General features: G+C 49.8%; 1 protein-coding gene across 5 annotated transcripts in view; it reads right to left on the reverse strand.

The window, feature by feature from the left end:
* PLEKHG4 (pleckstrin homology and RhoGEF domain containing G4) overlaps positions 1–16,553 on the reverse strand; it is an 83,463-nt gene that overhangs the window by 58,907 nt on the left and 8,003 nt on the right. For all 5 annotated transcript variants that reach the window (XM_027646516.1, XM_027646515.1, XM_027646519.1 and 2 more), the window contains exons 2-3: positions 10,428–10,625; positions 2,809–4,879 (exon numbers count right to left, since the gene is read on the reverse strand). In XM_027646516.1, coding sequence (XP_027502317.1) covers positions 2,809–4,879; positions 10,428–10,625 — 2,269 coding nt within the window. The remainder of the gene's footprint in view (positions 1–2,808; positions 4,880–10,427; positions 10,626–16,553) is intronic.

A 16,553-nucleotide genomic window follows, 5' to 3' on the forward strand; every position in this document is an offset into this window, starting at 1 on the left:
CACAGGAACTGGGAGCAGGAACGGAACGCCCTAACAGGTGCTGCTGAATATGCCCCACTGTGGCTTTTCAGCCTGTTTCTTGAATATCAAGATACTTTCCACCCACGAAATAGAGGAATTCTTTCCAGAGCTGCAAAGTTTCAAAATTCACTTTCACTTAGATGTTAGTCATTAGGGAAAAAACAGCAGTCACATTATCTGTGAATGGAACCAGTGTAAATTTTAAGCCACCAACTCAAAACAGTTCACACTTGACTCTCAGTTAGACTTCATTTTATTTATATCTAGGTCTTTCTACATAAGACTATATTTGTGCAGAAAACTGGGAGTGGAATGAAAGGGAGAGAGTTAAGGGACAAGGAAAACAGCAGACACAGCAAACTCAGATGCCCTAGTTCTGCATGGGTACTTTGACATAATCTGCAATATCTGCTGTAAGAAGCAAGATCCTCCACCTCACACAGAGCAAACTGTGCCTCTGCCCACTGCTGCCGAGGTGTGAACTGCAGATCTGAATTGACCCAGTACAGCTTAAGCTTTGTTGTTATTTATAGTTTAGGCAAGATACCCACAGTTTCCAATCATAGTAGCAAAATGACCCCAACAAGACACAGTTACAGAGAATTTAACTCATCTACACACTGACTGGCTGGAAAAGAAAAGTCCATTTGTAGGACATTTGTTTCACATTGTAATTTTATCTCTGAATTATCTTATTAGTATATCTCTGAGGGTTTAATGGGGCTAGATAAGGGGATGGCTTGTTTGGATCTCAAAGCAATCAAAGGTAATTGAATGGATTAAGCTTTTTATAGTGCCAGCTACAGTGTTTAACATACTCCCAGCATTAACAGATATTTGAGCTCCCCTTTGCCTTAAAGACTTTGTTTCTTTAGTTTGGTCAGTTTTCCTGGTGATTTAAGTTTTCTTTTGCCTTACAAAACACTGAGATAATAGGGCAGGTTTTTTTCTAAACTGCAATGCCCAAGTTTAACACCAACAGACTTGAGCCATGAATGTCACTTATTGCAGCCAAACCCCCAGAATCGTTTATATTGTCTTTCATTAAAAACAAACTCCACACGCACCCCAGAGGGGTCCAACATAGTTGAAACCTCCAGCATCAGCCAAGACTCACTCTCTGAAGCAGTGAGAACATCACACTTATCTCCTAACGAGTGGACCTGGCTAATTTTAGACAGAAGGGATGGGAACAACGAACAAGCAGCCACTGGAATCATGAGCTAAGTGTCCACCCAGCACTCAACACAGACCAGGTTTTCTGAGGCTCAGTCCTGAGCAAACATGAAGTCAAGCCAGGTTCAGCTTGGTCAGGACTGGATACCCACAGCACGGTTATTTCCTGGCATACATCCCCCAAGAGCCTCAGATAGGCAGAAGGGGATCTCTTTTTTTTTCCTGGTCCTAGTGGAAGATGCTCAGAGACACACACTTCAGAAATAGAAACTTTTGAGCTGACCCCTCCATTTCACAGAAGAGAAATGCTCGTCACTCCAAAAGTATCAGAAATGCCTGGCAACCATGGGTTTGCCTAACTACGGGATTATTTTGGTGCAGATGTTAATGAAATTTTATTTTAATCAATGGACACTAATCTAGCTCCATTAGGAGGTTGCTAAGACATCAGGTAAAATGTGACCTTTGGACACTTGAGAAAGCAGTTGTGTGTGCAGCCAAATGGAGCTGTGCTGCAGCACTGAGGGAGGCTCTTGGCCATACAATTTGGGAACAGTGCAAGCATTACACTGGCAGCACATCCCAGGACAACCAGCTCTGGATCTGTTGGCCCACAGGGTCACACATGGTCTAGCAGCGTGGGTCTGCACCACCAACCATTTCAAGACTCCTCAATCCAACACTTCAAGCTGGATGATTTCCCTAGCCAGGGGTCTCAGGGAATGAGAGCTGTGGAACTGGAATGGCACGTTTCACCCGCCCCCGCCACACACACAGGCTCCTGGGGTGATCTGCATATCTCCCTGCAGCTTTCCAGACTCAGCAGAGCCAGGCAAAGCCCACACCGTGTCCCTGCGGTTACACACCGCCTGGTACAGTCTGGTGCAAAAGGCAGGCACCTGGATTGCCCCCTCAACTCCTCCTGAAGGAGCACAGGCATCAGGAAATCTGGGAAAATACCTGCTTGAACATTTGGTCTGAGCTGAAGTTAGATGCTTAATTTCCCTCTGATCTCCCACTCCAGTTAAACAGCTCTTACTGGAAACATAATCAAGCTGCAGAAAGCACGCCGGAGGGGAAGGGAGGGAAGAAGGGGGGAATCCCTCAGCTCTGCAGTTTGCTGCCTAAATCAGTTACCAGCACACAAATTAGTGTCATATTACACAGCTAGTATTTTACTGGGGCATCCACTGCTGCTTCCTCTTGCCACAACCATCTTTCTAAAGCCAGTTTTCAACTATGACAGACTTGTGCAGTTAGACATTCTCACCTCACACATTGCTGTTGTGTGCATCCATAACGTGCACATCATGAATGTAACAGGCAGAGGTCACCAGCAATCAGATCAACTGAAATGAAAAGTCTCTTACACTGGAACTTTGTAAACTTGCAAAGAATTATTAAACAAAGTACCACAATAAACCCACCTGCGAAGAGAAAGCTAAATTTCCCACCACAAACATGACAATTTAATCACTTCCCTGTGCTATTACCCCAAAGCCTCCCAGCAGACATACTTATCAAATCCTGCTTGGTCAGTAGTACTCAAGCAGTACTCCTGAGGACTTTGCTATCAATCCATGTTATCAAACAAACATCCAATAGTTGTACCTTTAGGAGATGATGTCCCAGAAGCTACCTCTGGGTAGGACTGCAGAGCACTGGGCTCTGTATGTCCCTCAGCAGGTCCTGAGGACAGTGGTCCAACCTCCAGTTCCTCTTCAATGGATTCCAGTGTTTTTGAGGCTGTAGTCTTTGACTTTTCCCCATAAGAAAAACTTCCCTGGCTCTCCTCCCTCCCCGGCGAGTCCTGCACTGCAACACACTCTGTGTTCAGCACAGAGCTCTCTTCACTTTCATGGCCCTGGTTTTCCACCAGTCTTTGTGGTTCCTCAGACTTCTCTCCAGAGCTCTGCGTTTTGAATTGACTTGAGTCTTCTGTTTGTGGATCAGGGCCCAAAGAGTCACTGTTATTTAATTGTTCTGTCATCTGACCCCCCTCTGACAGAGCAGTTTGGAGTAGCATGGATTCTTCAGTCTCCTTATGCTCTTGCTTTTCACCATCTGACAGAGGTTCATCTGTAGAAGCTTTGACAGAACAGTGAGTATGACTAGTTTGGTTTTCATTTGCTGTCAACACCTCTTTAATCTCTCTGACTTCTTCTCGGCTATCCCTTCTTCCCACCTCAAATTCACCTACTTCTTGCTTCTTTTCTGGAGAATTTAATGGAGAACTAAGATTTGCTTCCGTATCGCTGCAGCAAGAACCCACATCTGCCACGTTCTCTGAAGGAGAGGCTCTCCCCACACATACATCTGAACTCTCTGGCAATGCAGTGGCCTGAACTGGCACAACACTTTCGCTGACGTTCTGGCACGAGACATCAGAACCTTCCTTCAGTGTGCAGCGTGGTCCCAAAGGCCCTGGGACAGACACAGGAGAGGCGCCCACCTCTGTCGGTTCACTCTGACCCTCTTCAGCAGCAACAGCATTCAGAATTGTTTCTGGGCTCTGCTCAGATGTTTCAACAGCAGCATTTCTGCCGGGTCCATCACTTTCTCCCTCCGTGTTTCCCCGAGCAGCAGGTGTTTGTGCTTTGCAGCTGACACCATCTCCAGCACAGGCGTCGCTGTAGCTGCACAGTGCATAGCGCCAATCCAGAGAGTGTTCACTGCCCGTCTCCTGCTCTGCAGACAAACCTTCTGTGCTGCAAGCACGAGACTCAGACACAGGAAAATTATTCCCCATGTTTCCAGGACCAACTGATATCAGCTGACCTTCTGGGGACAGTTCTCCATGTGCCATCATTTTGCTGCTTTCTAACGGAATGACATTTTTGAGAACTTCTCTGGGAGTGCTCAGAGTGTCCATCTGACAGTGCTCCTTCTGCATAAGTGCTGACTGTATTAAGTTCTTGGAGTAGGTGCTGTCTTGTATGACAAGAAACCTGTGCTTGCCTTTAGACTCATTCACTCGTGCTCTGGGCTGAGTTAGATAATTTAAAGCCAGTGACTGGGCTAAAGAGCCTGTTTGTGACCCAAACCTGGGCAGTGAAACTTCTGCCAGCTCAACGTACTCCCCTTCAAGGTCACTTGTCAAGTTCTCTTGAGGCACAGGACTGGTACAGACACCATTGACAAGAGCCCCACTGAACTGTGGAGCTGTGCTGCTAATGACCAGGCTGCCTCGATTTGTGTGTTGTTCCTGTAGGTACTGAGAGCCCAGGTCTGGTGAACTGTGCTCAGTGGGGAGGCACAAAATGGAACGCTCCTCTGTTATTTCTGGAGAGATGATACTGTTTTCAATTATTTTTGGTTTGTTTATAAACTCAGGATTAACCACTTTATCCCAAGGGACACGAAATATTTTATCATCAGTGGTCAGTAAACAATTTTCCAGTGCTATACCCATCCGCTCTCCATTGAACGTACTCAGCCATTCCAGAGTAAAAATAGAGGTATATGAAACTTCTGGAATCACCACTTCCTCTACATTATGCTTGTCTTTCGCCAAACATTTCAATACAATTCGTGGGGACTTCTTCTCGTGGGGGACCACCTGCAGGTAGAAGTCACCAGGCTGCAAGACTCGCCAGTCAATGGAAGCCAGCTGGATTACAATCTTCTCGTGGATACACAGGGGCCAGCCCGCGTGGCGGAACAGCAACCCGCAGTACTGAGCCTAGGGAGACAAGAGAAGGTGTTTTCAGCATCAGGAACAGATCTCAGCTCAAGCTTTTCAATCAGAGATCAATAAAACAGTTGAATTTAGGGCCTCTGGGTGTTGGTGTAGGGGAGTTTTTCATACTGAGGCCTTCTCTTTAAAAAGCAGAAACAACAAGAGCTACCGACACAAACCACGGAAGCAAGACAGTGGGGACAAGTTACAGTGGGAGGCTGCAACCTTCCAGGAGCTGGAAGGAGATGCTGCAAAGACAAAGCAGGAGAAAGGAGGCAGCAAATGAGGAAAGCACAGCAGAGCCACAGAGAAAGAAGGCAGCGAGTCCCATCAGCAAGCTGTGAGGAACTACATTTAACACACGAGCAACTTCCTCATTCCCACAACACAGCAGCGCTCAGGTCAGCCCCCAGACAAATCCCAATCAAGCAAAAGAACTGAAGTTTCATGGCTGAACTGACTTGACTCAATTATTTACAGCTTTATCACAAGTTCAAAAAATAATTTCGGTGCTTTGAACTTGCTTCTGTTTGGGTAAGATTTGAATTAAGCCATGATATAAGCCATCAGTTCCACAATTAATTTCATCTTTCTCTGCACGACAAGGGTTTAGATTCAATTAATTCAACTACTTGGCCACAGAGAAACCACAGAACTGGAAGGAACTTCCTGGATCCTCTCACACCTTGAAACAAGAGGTACTGGCATAAAATAATTTCTTTCTTATGTTCCTCAAGCTTTACCTTCAGCCCAGCCAGGTTTCTAATTCTCACTGCACCCGATGCAAAGCTGCTCAGAGTCTTGGAAGCCCAAATCATCCTTCGGATTCAATAATTCCTCCTCCTCAACCCTGGAGGTTATTTTCTGAATGCATTCCCATTGCTTAGACTCACTTAAGCTGTGTCACATCACCTTAGCACATCCACCTCTACCATCTCCTGGGCCTGCCTGAAGCGTCTCCTCCGTGATGCCTTTTTTCCTTAAAAACACCTTTCTTTGTTCCACTCGTTCGTTGTGCAGAGCACTGCAAAACACCCACTTATAACGGCACCAGCCCCACCCAGCTGTGCTAGAAGCATCTCTTACAGCTCAGTTCCCACTTGCCCCTGCACCAACCCAGTCACCCGTTAGTTTTTCCCTTCAAGCTGGTGAACCCCGTTTCACTACAGAAGTTCTGCCTGTGGAGGCACATGCCTGCCCTCTCAGCCTACCCCTGCAAAATTCTAAGCACAAAGTTCTAGAGCTCATCTTGTGCAATGCATTTCTCACCCTCCTCTTCCAGGTTATTGTTTGGTGGCTCCCGGGCTGGTTCCACCACAAACATGTCACATACGTACTCTTTACTTTTTTTATGCCAAGGTCATGGATGAGAAGCCATGAGTGTGTCATGACTCCTGCCTCCAACTCAGTACAAACACCCTCCCCTGCACCAGTTTATTACCCATCTCGCAATGCTTGCATAAACCTCGATCCCTTTGACACAGTAATTATGACTCCATAATAAATCCTTTATGCAAGAGATTAGACAATGAAATTTATCTCTCTACAGAGAGATGGCTTATGAAAAAGGCTGGTACCTGGCACGGAGCAAACCACATGAAAACGTTACCCAGTTTTTAATGGGTCAGTTAATTCAGTCCTTGCTCAGTGCATGTTGTTGTACACTCAGCTTGTTCTCTGTATTTTGTTACTAGCCCTGACTTAACAGATTCAATAAAATCCCTGTTACCAGACATTCGGCATCACATGGTAACTTCTTCCCCATTCCAGGATGGAGACCAGCCAGTCCTATTTCTTTGACACAGTCAGGTCCATATCATTTCAGCTGTGGCAGTTTTATTTCTGTTCACTCAGTGCAACTGCCCTACTGTTGTACCTACACACTGCATCACTACAAAACTGAACCTTCCTTTAGTTCCCATTTACTTGACTCACACAGCACCTCAGCCAATAAAGCATAGAAGGAAGTGCTCAGGCCAAGAATTTTGTACATAAGTTTTTAAACAAAGAGAAATACGCAGTTTTCCATACAAGACTAGGAAATTGCACCCTACACCACACCAACCCCTCTTCTGCTAGTGAAATATCTCCCAGTATATTAAGGCCATCTGTACTGAAGGTCTTTCAGGGGAACAAGTGGCAGACAAAAATATCAGCTCCCAAGCTATTATAAATAATCTGTAGGACTGAAAAGTGAAAGACAGAATCAGCAGTAGCATTGACATAAAGCTGAATTCCATCTGCACCTACCTGACACAGGCATTCTGCTAAAATCTGGATGCAGAGTAACCTATTTGGGGGCTACTCATACATTAAGAAATCAAAAAACTCAACCTCATTGCTTAAATAACTTGTTTGACTACTGACTGACAAGGAGAAAAAAACCCTCAGCAATAGAATCACCAAACCCAAAATGCAGAATGCACTGGCATTTCTGAAAAACCCTACAAAGCCACAGCCTAAACTGCAGCAAGAGCCCGAGTAACATCCAAACAGGAATGCAAGTCCCTCAATAGCCTAAACACTACAGAGCTTTAGAACTTCAGAAGCGGAGCATCCTCATGCTGCTCCTGCTCCAAAACGCACCTTCAAAGGGAAGATTACACGAAGAGGCTTATTACAGTGCTTTCAACATTTCATTTTGAGGCTCAAGTATTTGCTTTTCTCATGTCCAAACACTACCGAGCCAAAGCAGGCGCATCAGAGGAGTGCCAGGAACACCCTCTACGCCCAGCAGCTGCAGCCAGGAATAAAGCTGCCTCTGAGGAAAGAGCTGGGCTCCAACGACTAAGATGGCACAAAGCTGGAATCTCCCAGAGCTGCAGGGATGGTTAGGGTGGAACAGACCGTTTAGCTCAGGATGTCATCGGAAGGCCAGGGGCAAAACCTGGTTTTTAACTTTGTGCTAAGCAGAGACAGATCCCTTGGAATACCCCTTCCAGCACCTGAGGAATCAAGTACAGGCTGCTGATTTTAACCTACCCAGCTGAAGCCCATGAAATCATCTATCTTCATGAAGCCACTTACACTTTTGTCACTGCAGAGGCTGACAGAAGATCTAGTGCTCTCAAGATTTCCTACAGCAGTCATTCAGACAGGAATAAAGTCTTTTTCCCTTTAGTGTGTTTAGGAAAAGCTCACATGGAGCAGTGGAACTATGAACTAAGGAGGGAGCATTGCAGGCAAAACTTTTAAAAAATGAGTACCAAGAAATAGTCCTCTGTTATTTCAAACAAAGGAAGGGGTACACAGTGGAGGTTTGGGAAAGAGTCCACAGCAAATGAAATACATTTCATTAATAAAAAAAATATCAAACAACCAGACTTCTAAATAAAATATGGAATCACCTGGGACAACCTCTAAAGAGAGTACAAGGTACCTAGAGCTTCCCTTGATCTCCCTGTATTGCCACTTAGGAAGTACAAAACCATGAGTCAAGGCCAGAAAGGGTCACGAGCAAGGAGGAAAGGCTCTTGCTGCTCACTCTCCCAGACATTTCACACCTCAGCAAAAGCCCTGGATACCTAATGCTGAGCCCCGGGCAGCCCTCACTGCAGGTGGCTGCCCCACCAGCCCCACACTTTGTGGCCACTGGGCAGGCCAGGGAGTGCCAGGCAGGCCCCCCAGCACAGCTCCTGCCCTTGCACCACCCCCCCGAACTGTGCTGCATGGCTGGGACAGACCCACCGTCCTGGCTTCCCCCTGCCACAGGACACCTCAGACACCACCAGCCCCCCTTTGCCTCCATGTCACCCGAGCCCATGCTCCAGGCCAGCCTGGGGGGCCACCAGCACCCTGAGCTTGTCCAGTGCCCACTGCCCTCACCTCTCCCAGCTCAGGGACCCTCCCAGTGCCCACTGCCCTCACCTCTCCCAGCTCAGGACGCCACCGCCCTCACCTCTCCCGCCTCGCCGCCCCCAGCACGCGCCGCCCTCACGCCTCTCCCGCCTCGTGCTGCAACAGCCCTTCAACAGCTCGGCTGAGCCCGCCCTGCCCGTCAAGGCAGCCCTGCGCTCCCATTGGCTGCTGCAGACCCAGCTGTCCTACCATTGGCTGCCGGGTAGCACAAGACCCGCCCCCCGCCACGCCCCCATCCCGCCCGTCCTGCCCCGAGGGCAGCGCGGTGCCCATCCTGTCCGTGTCCCTGTCTTTATCCCTGTCCTTGTCCCTGTCCCAGTCCCTGTCCTTATCCCTGTCCTTGTCCCTGTCCTTGTCCCTCTCCTTGCCCCAGCACTGCCCAGCGCACCCCTTCTGCCTCCAACACCTCCCTGTTGGGACAGCAGCACTGTGGGTTCAGCTCCCCGCCGCTTTCCCTCCCTCACCCCTCCAACACCTCACCTGCCCAAGGCCCCACTGGAAGCTGCCGGGATCTCAGGGAGCGGGGACACTGCTACCTTGGCGAGGCCGAGATGTTTTGGGGAAAGCTGTGAAGTGTCTTGCCATAATGAGTAGTTCACACAAACAAAAAGCCTTTTGTTTCTTTAGAGGGGAAAAACTTGATGCACCATCGAATTAAAAACTGCAGCTACAGACAGTGATGGAACAATTCCTATTTCAGTGTTCATGACAGAGAGCAGCTCCCCAAAATCCTTATGTACAACCTTGGATCCTCCTGGGCTCACAAACACACAGCTGGCACCAAGCTGGAGGCTGGCTGACAACACAGTGGGACAAACACTGCACCAAAGCACTTACTTGCAAGATGCGCAGCTTTACATGGATCCATCCTATGTGATGGGTCTTTCCCCACAGCATTTCACCTCCTTGAGACAAATGAGTAACTGATTGTTTCAGCTTCTATTTAATATTTTTGCTCCTCCTAGAAGTCCCTTGCCCTCCACCATGAGGACTTCTATTGGCAGCCTGGCCACATACCCGCTCCACATTCAGAGATAAGAGGGCTACACTGAACCCAGGTTTTAGGTTGTTGGGGCTGGTTGTTTGGGTTTTTTTTTCATCTTTCAGACTTTGAGCCAAGTTTGTGATGGAGGCGTTTGACTCATCGTTTCTAACATTTCAGACTCCCAACAGTAACGCACGTTAATCTTGGAGACTCGTTCTGGCAGTAAATGTAACGTGACTCCTCGGGGCTACTGAGCCTTGCGACCGTTCCAGCAACCATCAAAGGGGAGCTGGAGTTCTGGGAAAAACACCGACTGGCAGCATTTCGCCCTGCACGTCCTCCTGCCAGCGGTGGGAGCCCGACAGCTTCATCCACAAGGCCAGGGAACGGCCGGGGTCAGAGGCCACCTGAGTCAGCCATATCCAGCAAGCGCTTTGCTAAACCTCTTTCTGGGAGTCCCTTAAGCCTTCTGTTCGGTGTTGCTGGTTATGGAAGGCGAGGGCACCGCTCCACACCTGATCTCTGCACGGGTTAGGCTTCAACAACGATTTCTCAGCTGTTTCCCAATTGTCTGCCTGCCCTGTGGGTCATCACACCTCCCACCTAGGCTGCTGGACGTACCTTCTGCCAGCTGTTATACATACGACAGGCAGAAAGAAAACTCTCCAAAAGAGCCTCCGTAGGCCTTAGAGAGCATGATGTACTCACACAGGCATCCTGCTGAATGCACTGCAGGATGTGCTTGGCTGGAATCAGGAAGTCTATGAGGTAGCGCAGTCCATCCCCACGGTACGTCTTCTCCACCACATCAAAAACTTGGCACAGAACAGTGGCTGCGGTAGCCTCAAACGGAGGGTAGAGTGTTGATAACGTGCTCTGAATGCAGCCGTCCAGCGACTCCGAGTCCTGCCGAGAGACAAAGCGTTAGTGGTACCACGGCACGATCCGCCCCGGCGCCCCGACGAGCCCCACGCCCAGGAGAGCAGCCATCTCCAAAGGCAGGAGGAGCGGAGATCAAAGGAGCAAAGCGCTGTCCTTTCCAGCTCCCCTCGGCACCGGCGATTCCAGGTAAACACTGGAAAGCTCTCCCAAAACGGGAGTGGAGTGCTCGCAGAGTGTGCTGTGCACAGCGGCGAGAATTCCCAGCTTTTGCTTACGCAGCAAGTCCTTCTCCTGCCTGCGCGGGGTGGGGCGGCTGTTAGACCACACCGCGGCACGTGAGCGCGTGCGGGCGAGCCACTCATGGGGTGGGCGCATCGGCGGCACCCGAGTCCTGGGTACCCGGGGCTGGAGATGCTGCCCAGCACTTGGGTACGTTACATCCCAGAGTTACAGCTCCCCGCTGGGCTGAGCGGACCTGCAGGGACGACAGGTTGGGCTGAAGCTCCTGAGCCTGCTGCGCTCTGGAGTCCCAGCACAGGGTGAGTTTGGAGCGCTTGGTCCCGAGGAAAGCTGCTCACCAGTGAGATTCCTCATTATCCAAAGCTGTTTGCCTCTCATGAAAGGCTCCACTCCAGGAGCCGGGAATTTTCTGCACTGAGAGATGCCTCCCAACAGGATTCACAGACTGCACGTGAACAGTGGTCCCTGAGCACACACATCGATACGTGGGATGCCCATTTCCAGCTCACGGATCAGAGGCAATGGCTTCCCTGAATCCACCTTCATTTGGAAGAACCTGCCAGCCAGAGCCTGCCCACGGTGTCAGGACCAATTCCAGTGCCAGAGGCCAAAATCTGAGTTATTGCATGGGTGTAAATCAAGAGGGCTTGCCAAAAAGTAACAATAAAAAAAATAAAGCTGTACATATCTGGAGAGAGGATCAGGATCCCTCCTTTCCTTTCTATTTCAGAGGGGATCCCTTGGGCTAACTTACAGCCAGTGGGAGTAAGTTTTGCTACAAAACCAAATGAAAGTTTACTCAGGTGTCTGGCCAGGTCTTCATCTGATCTAAATCCACCTCCTTTCACTAGAGACAAGAAAAGCATTTCAGCCACTTGGCCCTACAGCCTCCTGTAGAACAGGAACAGCTGCATGGACATGCCTGAAAACATACCTCAGTCCCACAGCAAGATGGGGAGAGAAAGTTAAACAAAGCAGTGCCACAACAGCTTACACCACCACCGGGGAGCAGTAGGGCGAGGGGATCAGGAGGAAACAAACTGTTTTGCTTCTTCCACTCCACGGCAGCACAGGTTCATCACTCCAGATACCTCCACTGGCCTGAGAAAATGCAACAGTCTCAGAGCAAGTGTGAACCGACCTGCAGCCCGAGCAGAGATGATGCTCCTCACATGAGCCTTCCCACCTCTCACAGCTCAACAACCTCCAAGTTCCTCCTTTAGAGGGTTGAGTCTTTTAAGTATAATATAAACTCCCTGCTCTGTTGTAGGACAGCCTGTGGGACTGCACAGGAGAGGTGGGGACGCCCAGGAGATGCCTCCACAATTCCTGCCTGCACCGAGCTGGCAGAACACGTGTGACAGGCAAACCACACGCTGCCTGTGGCACGGCACTGCTTCCTTACCTCTTCTGCTGTTTCTCCTGGTGGCAGCAACAAGCAAGGCTAGGTGGCAGCAGGCTCCTAAAGTGTTCACACCTTTTCTGAGAAACCAGCTGCCTCCTGCAGTACTCCTCAAGGCCAATGCAACCAGATGAACAGAGGTTAAGGAGCTATTTTTCATATTCACAGAATCACAGATTGTCCTTAGTTGGAATTCTTAACCCAAGATTCTTAACCCAAGGACTCCAAAAGCAGGAGCCCTACGTGCACACTTCCAAACACTGAGTGCTAGAGTGAGCATTTAACCCCAATCCTAAATGAGAGGAGAAGGCTGTTTTAGACAAGTTTCTTCCCACTCAGAAAAATAATAACCTCTGTTGACATCAACCTGTCCCAGCAAGTGCCTTTGGCCTCGTCAGACAAAACTGGCCTTCACACAGGTGCTCTCCCACCCAGCACCAGCTGCCTGCTTGGGTACTATCACAGTAGCACTGCTGCTGGTAGCATTTGACAACAATCTCCCTCTGACCCTCCACAGCCCACAGGTTTCAAAGTACCAGTCAAAACCAGCTGGGGTTGGTTCTGTGCCATCCTCTGTCCCCATGCCCTGCTTGAGCAAAATTCTTTCAGATATCAATCCCTCCCCAAAAGACATTTGTTAAGTTTACTATTGCAAATAAAACAAAGAAGTCAAAATATTTGCACATGAGTCAGTGCATCGCTCTAAGGTTCTCACACCATTCCTGCTGCCTTAGCAAAGCCTTCACAAAACAATTATTAACACTGGCACCGGATCAAAAATCTTTTATATGGTTAAAATAAACCAGGTCGTACATTATCCTTCCTTTAGTAAAATACAGAATAACCATAGCCTGTAGCCATTGCAGAGTGCAGTGCTAACAGTGCACTCCATAGCACAGAGGCTTTATCTCCCTCTGGCTAGACTATACCATGAAGCCATGAGAGCTGTGCAGGCTTCCAAGGGACAGAGAGAAGGCTTCAACCCCTACCATTTGGTAGAAAAAGGTGTTTGTCCCAGTCTCTGCTAATTCCACATCAAAAGCCCCGAACAGGGAGTAAATTCCCACATCCCACCACGCTGCATGTGATTGCAGCACCAGCATCCCTGGGCAGCTGCAGAACAAGGATGGGTGCAGCCTCCATGTGCAACAGGCAATTGTGGAGGTGACACCACTCTTCAGTGCTCCCACCCAGGGCAGTCACCAGGGTTATGTCCTGCTGGGACAGAGGGTGCAACATGGCAGTGCCTCGGAAGTCACCTTGAAAACACAGAGGGTGGAACACGGCAGAGCTTGGAGCCTGCAACAGCAGCAGATTCACCTCTAATCAGGGACTCATTAACCCAACTCACAATCCAAGGGATGGAACTGCTTATTTGTATTAATTAACTTCTCATATTGCAGAGGGGCCAGAGGAAAGGGCCTCAGCAGGGGCTGTAAGAGGCTGTTGAATGCCAGAGCACAGCTGGGCAGCCTCACACATCCAGCCTGCGGGCAGGGCCTGCTGCCACACACATGGAAAAGATGTGGTTTGGAGGCACAGGGAACTCACACAAACAAGAGAAGGGGATAGTGCCCTGCAGTCCAGAGGCTGATAAACCTGAAGTCCAGAGCCTGTCCTACCTACAGACCACATCACAGAATCATAGAATGTGTAAGGTTGGAAGGCACCACTGGAGGTCATCTAGTCCAACCTCCCTGCTCCAGCAGGGTCCCCTAGACCATATTAGGGGTCCCCCAGACCACTGAAGGGTTTCCTAGAGCATATTAAGGTCCCCCAGAGCATGTTACTCCAGATGGCTTTTGAGTGTCTCCAAAGAAGGAGACTCCACAATCTCTCTGGGCAACCTATTCCAGAGTTTCCATCACTTAGCTCAAGCAGGCAAAGCAACCTCCAGCAGGCATGAGGAGAAACCTCCGTGACCCAGGATAAGTGGACAGCACTTGGAGAGGAGGAGAGCAAGCTAAACCCAGCAAAGATTCAAGGGGAGAGAACTCCTACCCCTGGACACTTCCACTTCAGCAAGTCCACAGTGGCCCCCAAGAGCTGGCAGTGCCCAGCACAGGAGCCTCCTGGAGAAAAGCAGCCTCCTTCAGGGACTGGAAATTTCTAGCTTCCCTGCCTCCAACACTGTTGCCACATCCCTTTCACAGAAAAGGTCCTGGACACTTATTCCTTTTCAGCCACTTGGCACAAACACTAGCCAGGGTGCTTTCCAAGCAAGCCAGAGAGCATCTCCCCAAGCAAAAGATGTCTTGGAACTCAAATGCTTCTTTGTCAATAGCACAGGAGGACCTGTGAACTCCAGCTCACTGCCACCACTCCACCACACCTCCCAAAAGAGAAACATGCTTTTAAAATAACTCCTCTATAAATCAAGGCGCTAAATAAAGCCCAGGTTAAGGTCATGTCCGGCCAAACCGGCTTTCACTGCTGCTCAGCTGGGAGCCACTGCAGGGGCTGGAGCACAGCGAGGGAAGAGGAAAGCAGCACATGGGGATGGGATGGGCTCCGTGGGCTGAGCCCTGTGACAGGAACAACCCAGCATGGTCCCACCCGGGGGGAAGGGACGCAGGGAGAACCCAGGAGGACTTCACAGCTGGCAGAGGGCTTAGGTCTGAACAGAGCCAGCAACGAGTGGGGTGGGTGCATATCCCCTGCATATCATCAGAGCCACAGATGCTGTGAAACAAATAAAGCAATAAAGTTGTGGCAAAGCTCTGTTGCTCAGCCCTAAGAGCCCTTCTCCATCACAAACTGCAGCAATACCAGGAGTCAAACACAAATGAGGTTACAAGTGCCTGGGCAGAAGCCCCAAGCCCAGACTAACAACCAGGCAGCAGGAAGAGCAGCCCAGGATCTGTTACAACCCTGCTCAGGAGACACATCTACCTTTCCTCGTGCAAGCAGCTGCTGCAGGACATGAGACATCTGGAGTAATCAGGAGCTTCTTGGGCTTTTCTAGGTGCTTTTCTAGATCGAATTTTCTGCCTACCTTTGTGGGTATGGAGAGAATGACATAGCAGCTCCAGCCACTGGGAACTCCTGTCATGCTACATTTCTTTCTGACTCAGGACTCAACTTTTTCCTCTTTGGGACCTGCTGCTCACCAATTAAGTCTGAACTCTGGAGAACCTGCTACAGGTTTGGAGAACAAGAAGTCAGCCTGCCTGGGGAGCAGAGAGATCATCCCCAGGGCTACACACACCCACCTTGCACAGCCTCAGAATACTTTGTGCTCTTCAAGCAACAGACAGCAATCCAAAAGGCTCAGGACAATGCAAGTCAGTGCAGGGAAGGGCTGCAATGCTACTGGACCCATCTGGGCCCACGAAGCCTTGGCAGCATTTTCCCTACAACTCACCCAAGCATTTTGCTAATTTTGCCTAGAAAATGCTGATTCTTCCCTGCTGACAGCCCAGATGCTGTCTGTAGACTCCTAAAAAACATTGTTATGGTGAGACCAGACTAACTGTTTGACTAACCCATGACTTATGGTGGACAACACTCCTTTCCAGCAGGCTGGTCTGGCCCAAGTAACACACCGAGGATTTATCCTGCAGCAGGAATCTAAGCTAAAGAACCTGCAGCTCTGCTCTCAGAAACCCAGACCCCCAATCCGAGCTGCCCAAGAATGAGAACTACATGTCCCAAAGTGCCCTGGCTGAATGCAGAGCTTGGCAGAGCAGGGAGTGTGGCTGGGCAGTGGAGCAGAGCCCGGTGAGGCTGCGAGCACAGCGAGAACACCCAGCTCTGAGTCACCGAGTGCCTCGGCTCCCGCTCAGCAGGGAGGCCGTGCCAGGAGCTCCCATAACTTTGCCCTCCTTCTGCCAGCTGCCCGGAGCTTGGCCACGTCCTGCACGCACCCACTGTCTCCCCTCTTGCCCAGGTACCAACAGCCAGCGCGAAGGCAGGAGAGAAAAGACCAGAGTCCGCAAAGGTGAGGGGAAGAGATGACCCAAGCCTCCCACGCCCCAGACTGCAAAGTAGAAATAACAGCAAAACTGGGAAGAGGCAGAGCTCCAAGCAGCACAACACAGAGCCTGCCCATGGCCCCCAGCCAGCTTTGGGACTGGGGGAAAAGGAGCTCACAGCAGGCGCTGAGCAGGGCCGGGTTAGCTGGTCCCTCCGCCAGCAAAGGCTGCCGTGCTGCGCCGCTTGGCTGGGGCTGCTCAGCTCTCAGCTGACGTGAGAAACCTCATTTCCAGTAAAAACAGACCTCTGGGCTTTCCATGAAGCCTTTCCACTTTCTGACACAAAGCTGAAAGCCAGGCCACTTTGCCTTTAAAAACGAGACGTTTCTCTGTTCA

Source organism: Corapipo altera, unplaced genomic scaffold (assembly GCF_003945725.1).
Source record: "Corapipo altera isolate COAL_440 unplaced genomic scaffold, ASM394572v1 62, whole genome shotgun sequence".
NCBI classification, from domain to species: domain Eukaryota; kingdom Metazoa; phylum Chordata; class Aves; order Passeriformes; family Pipridae; genus Corapipo; species Corapipo altera.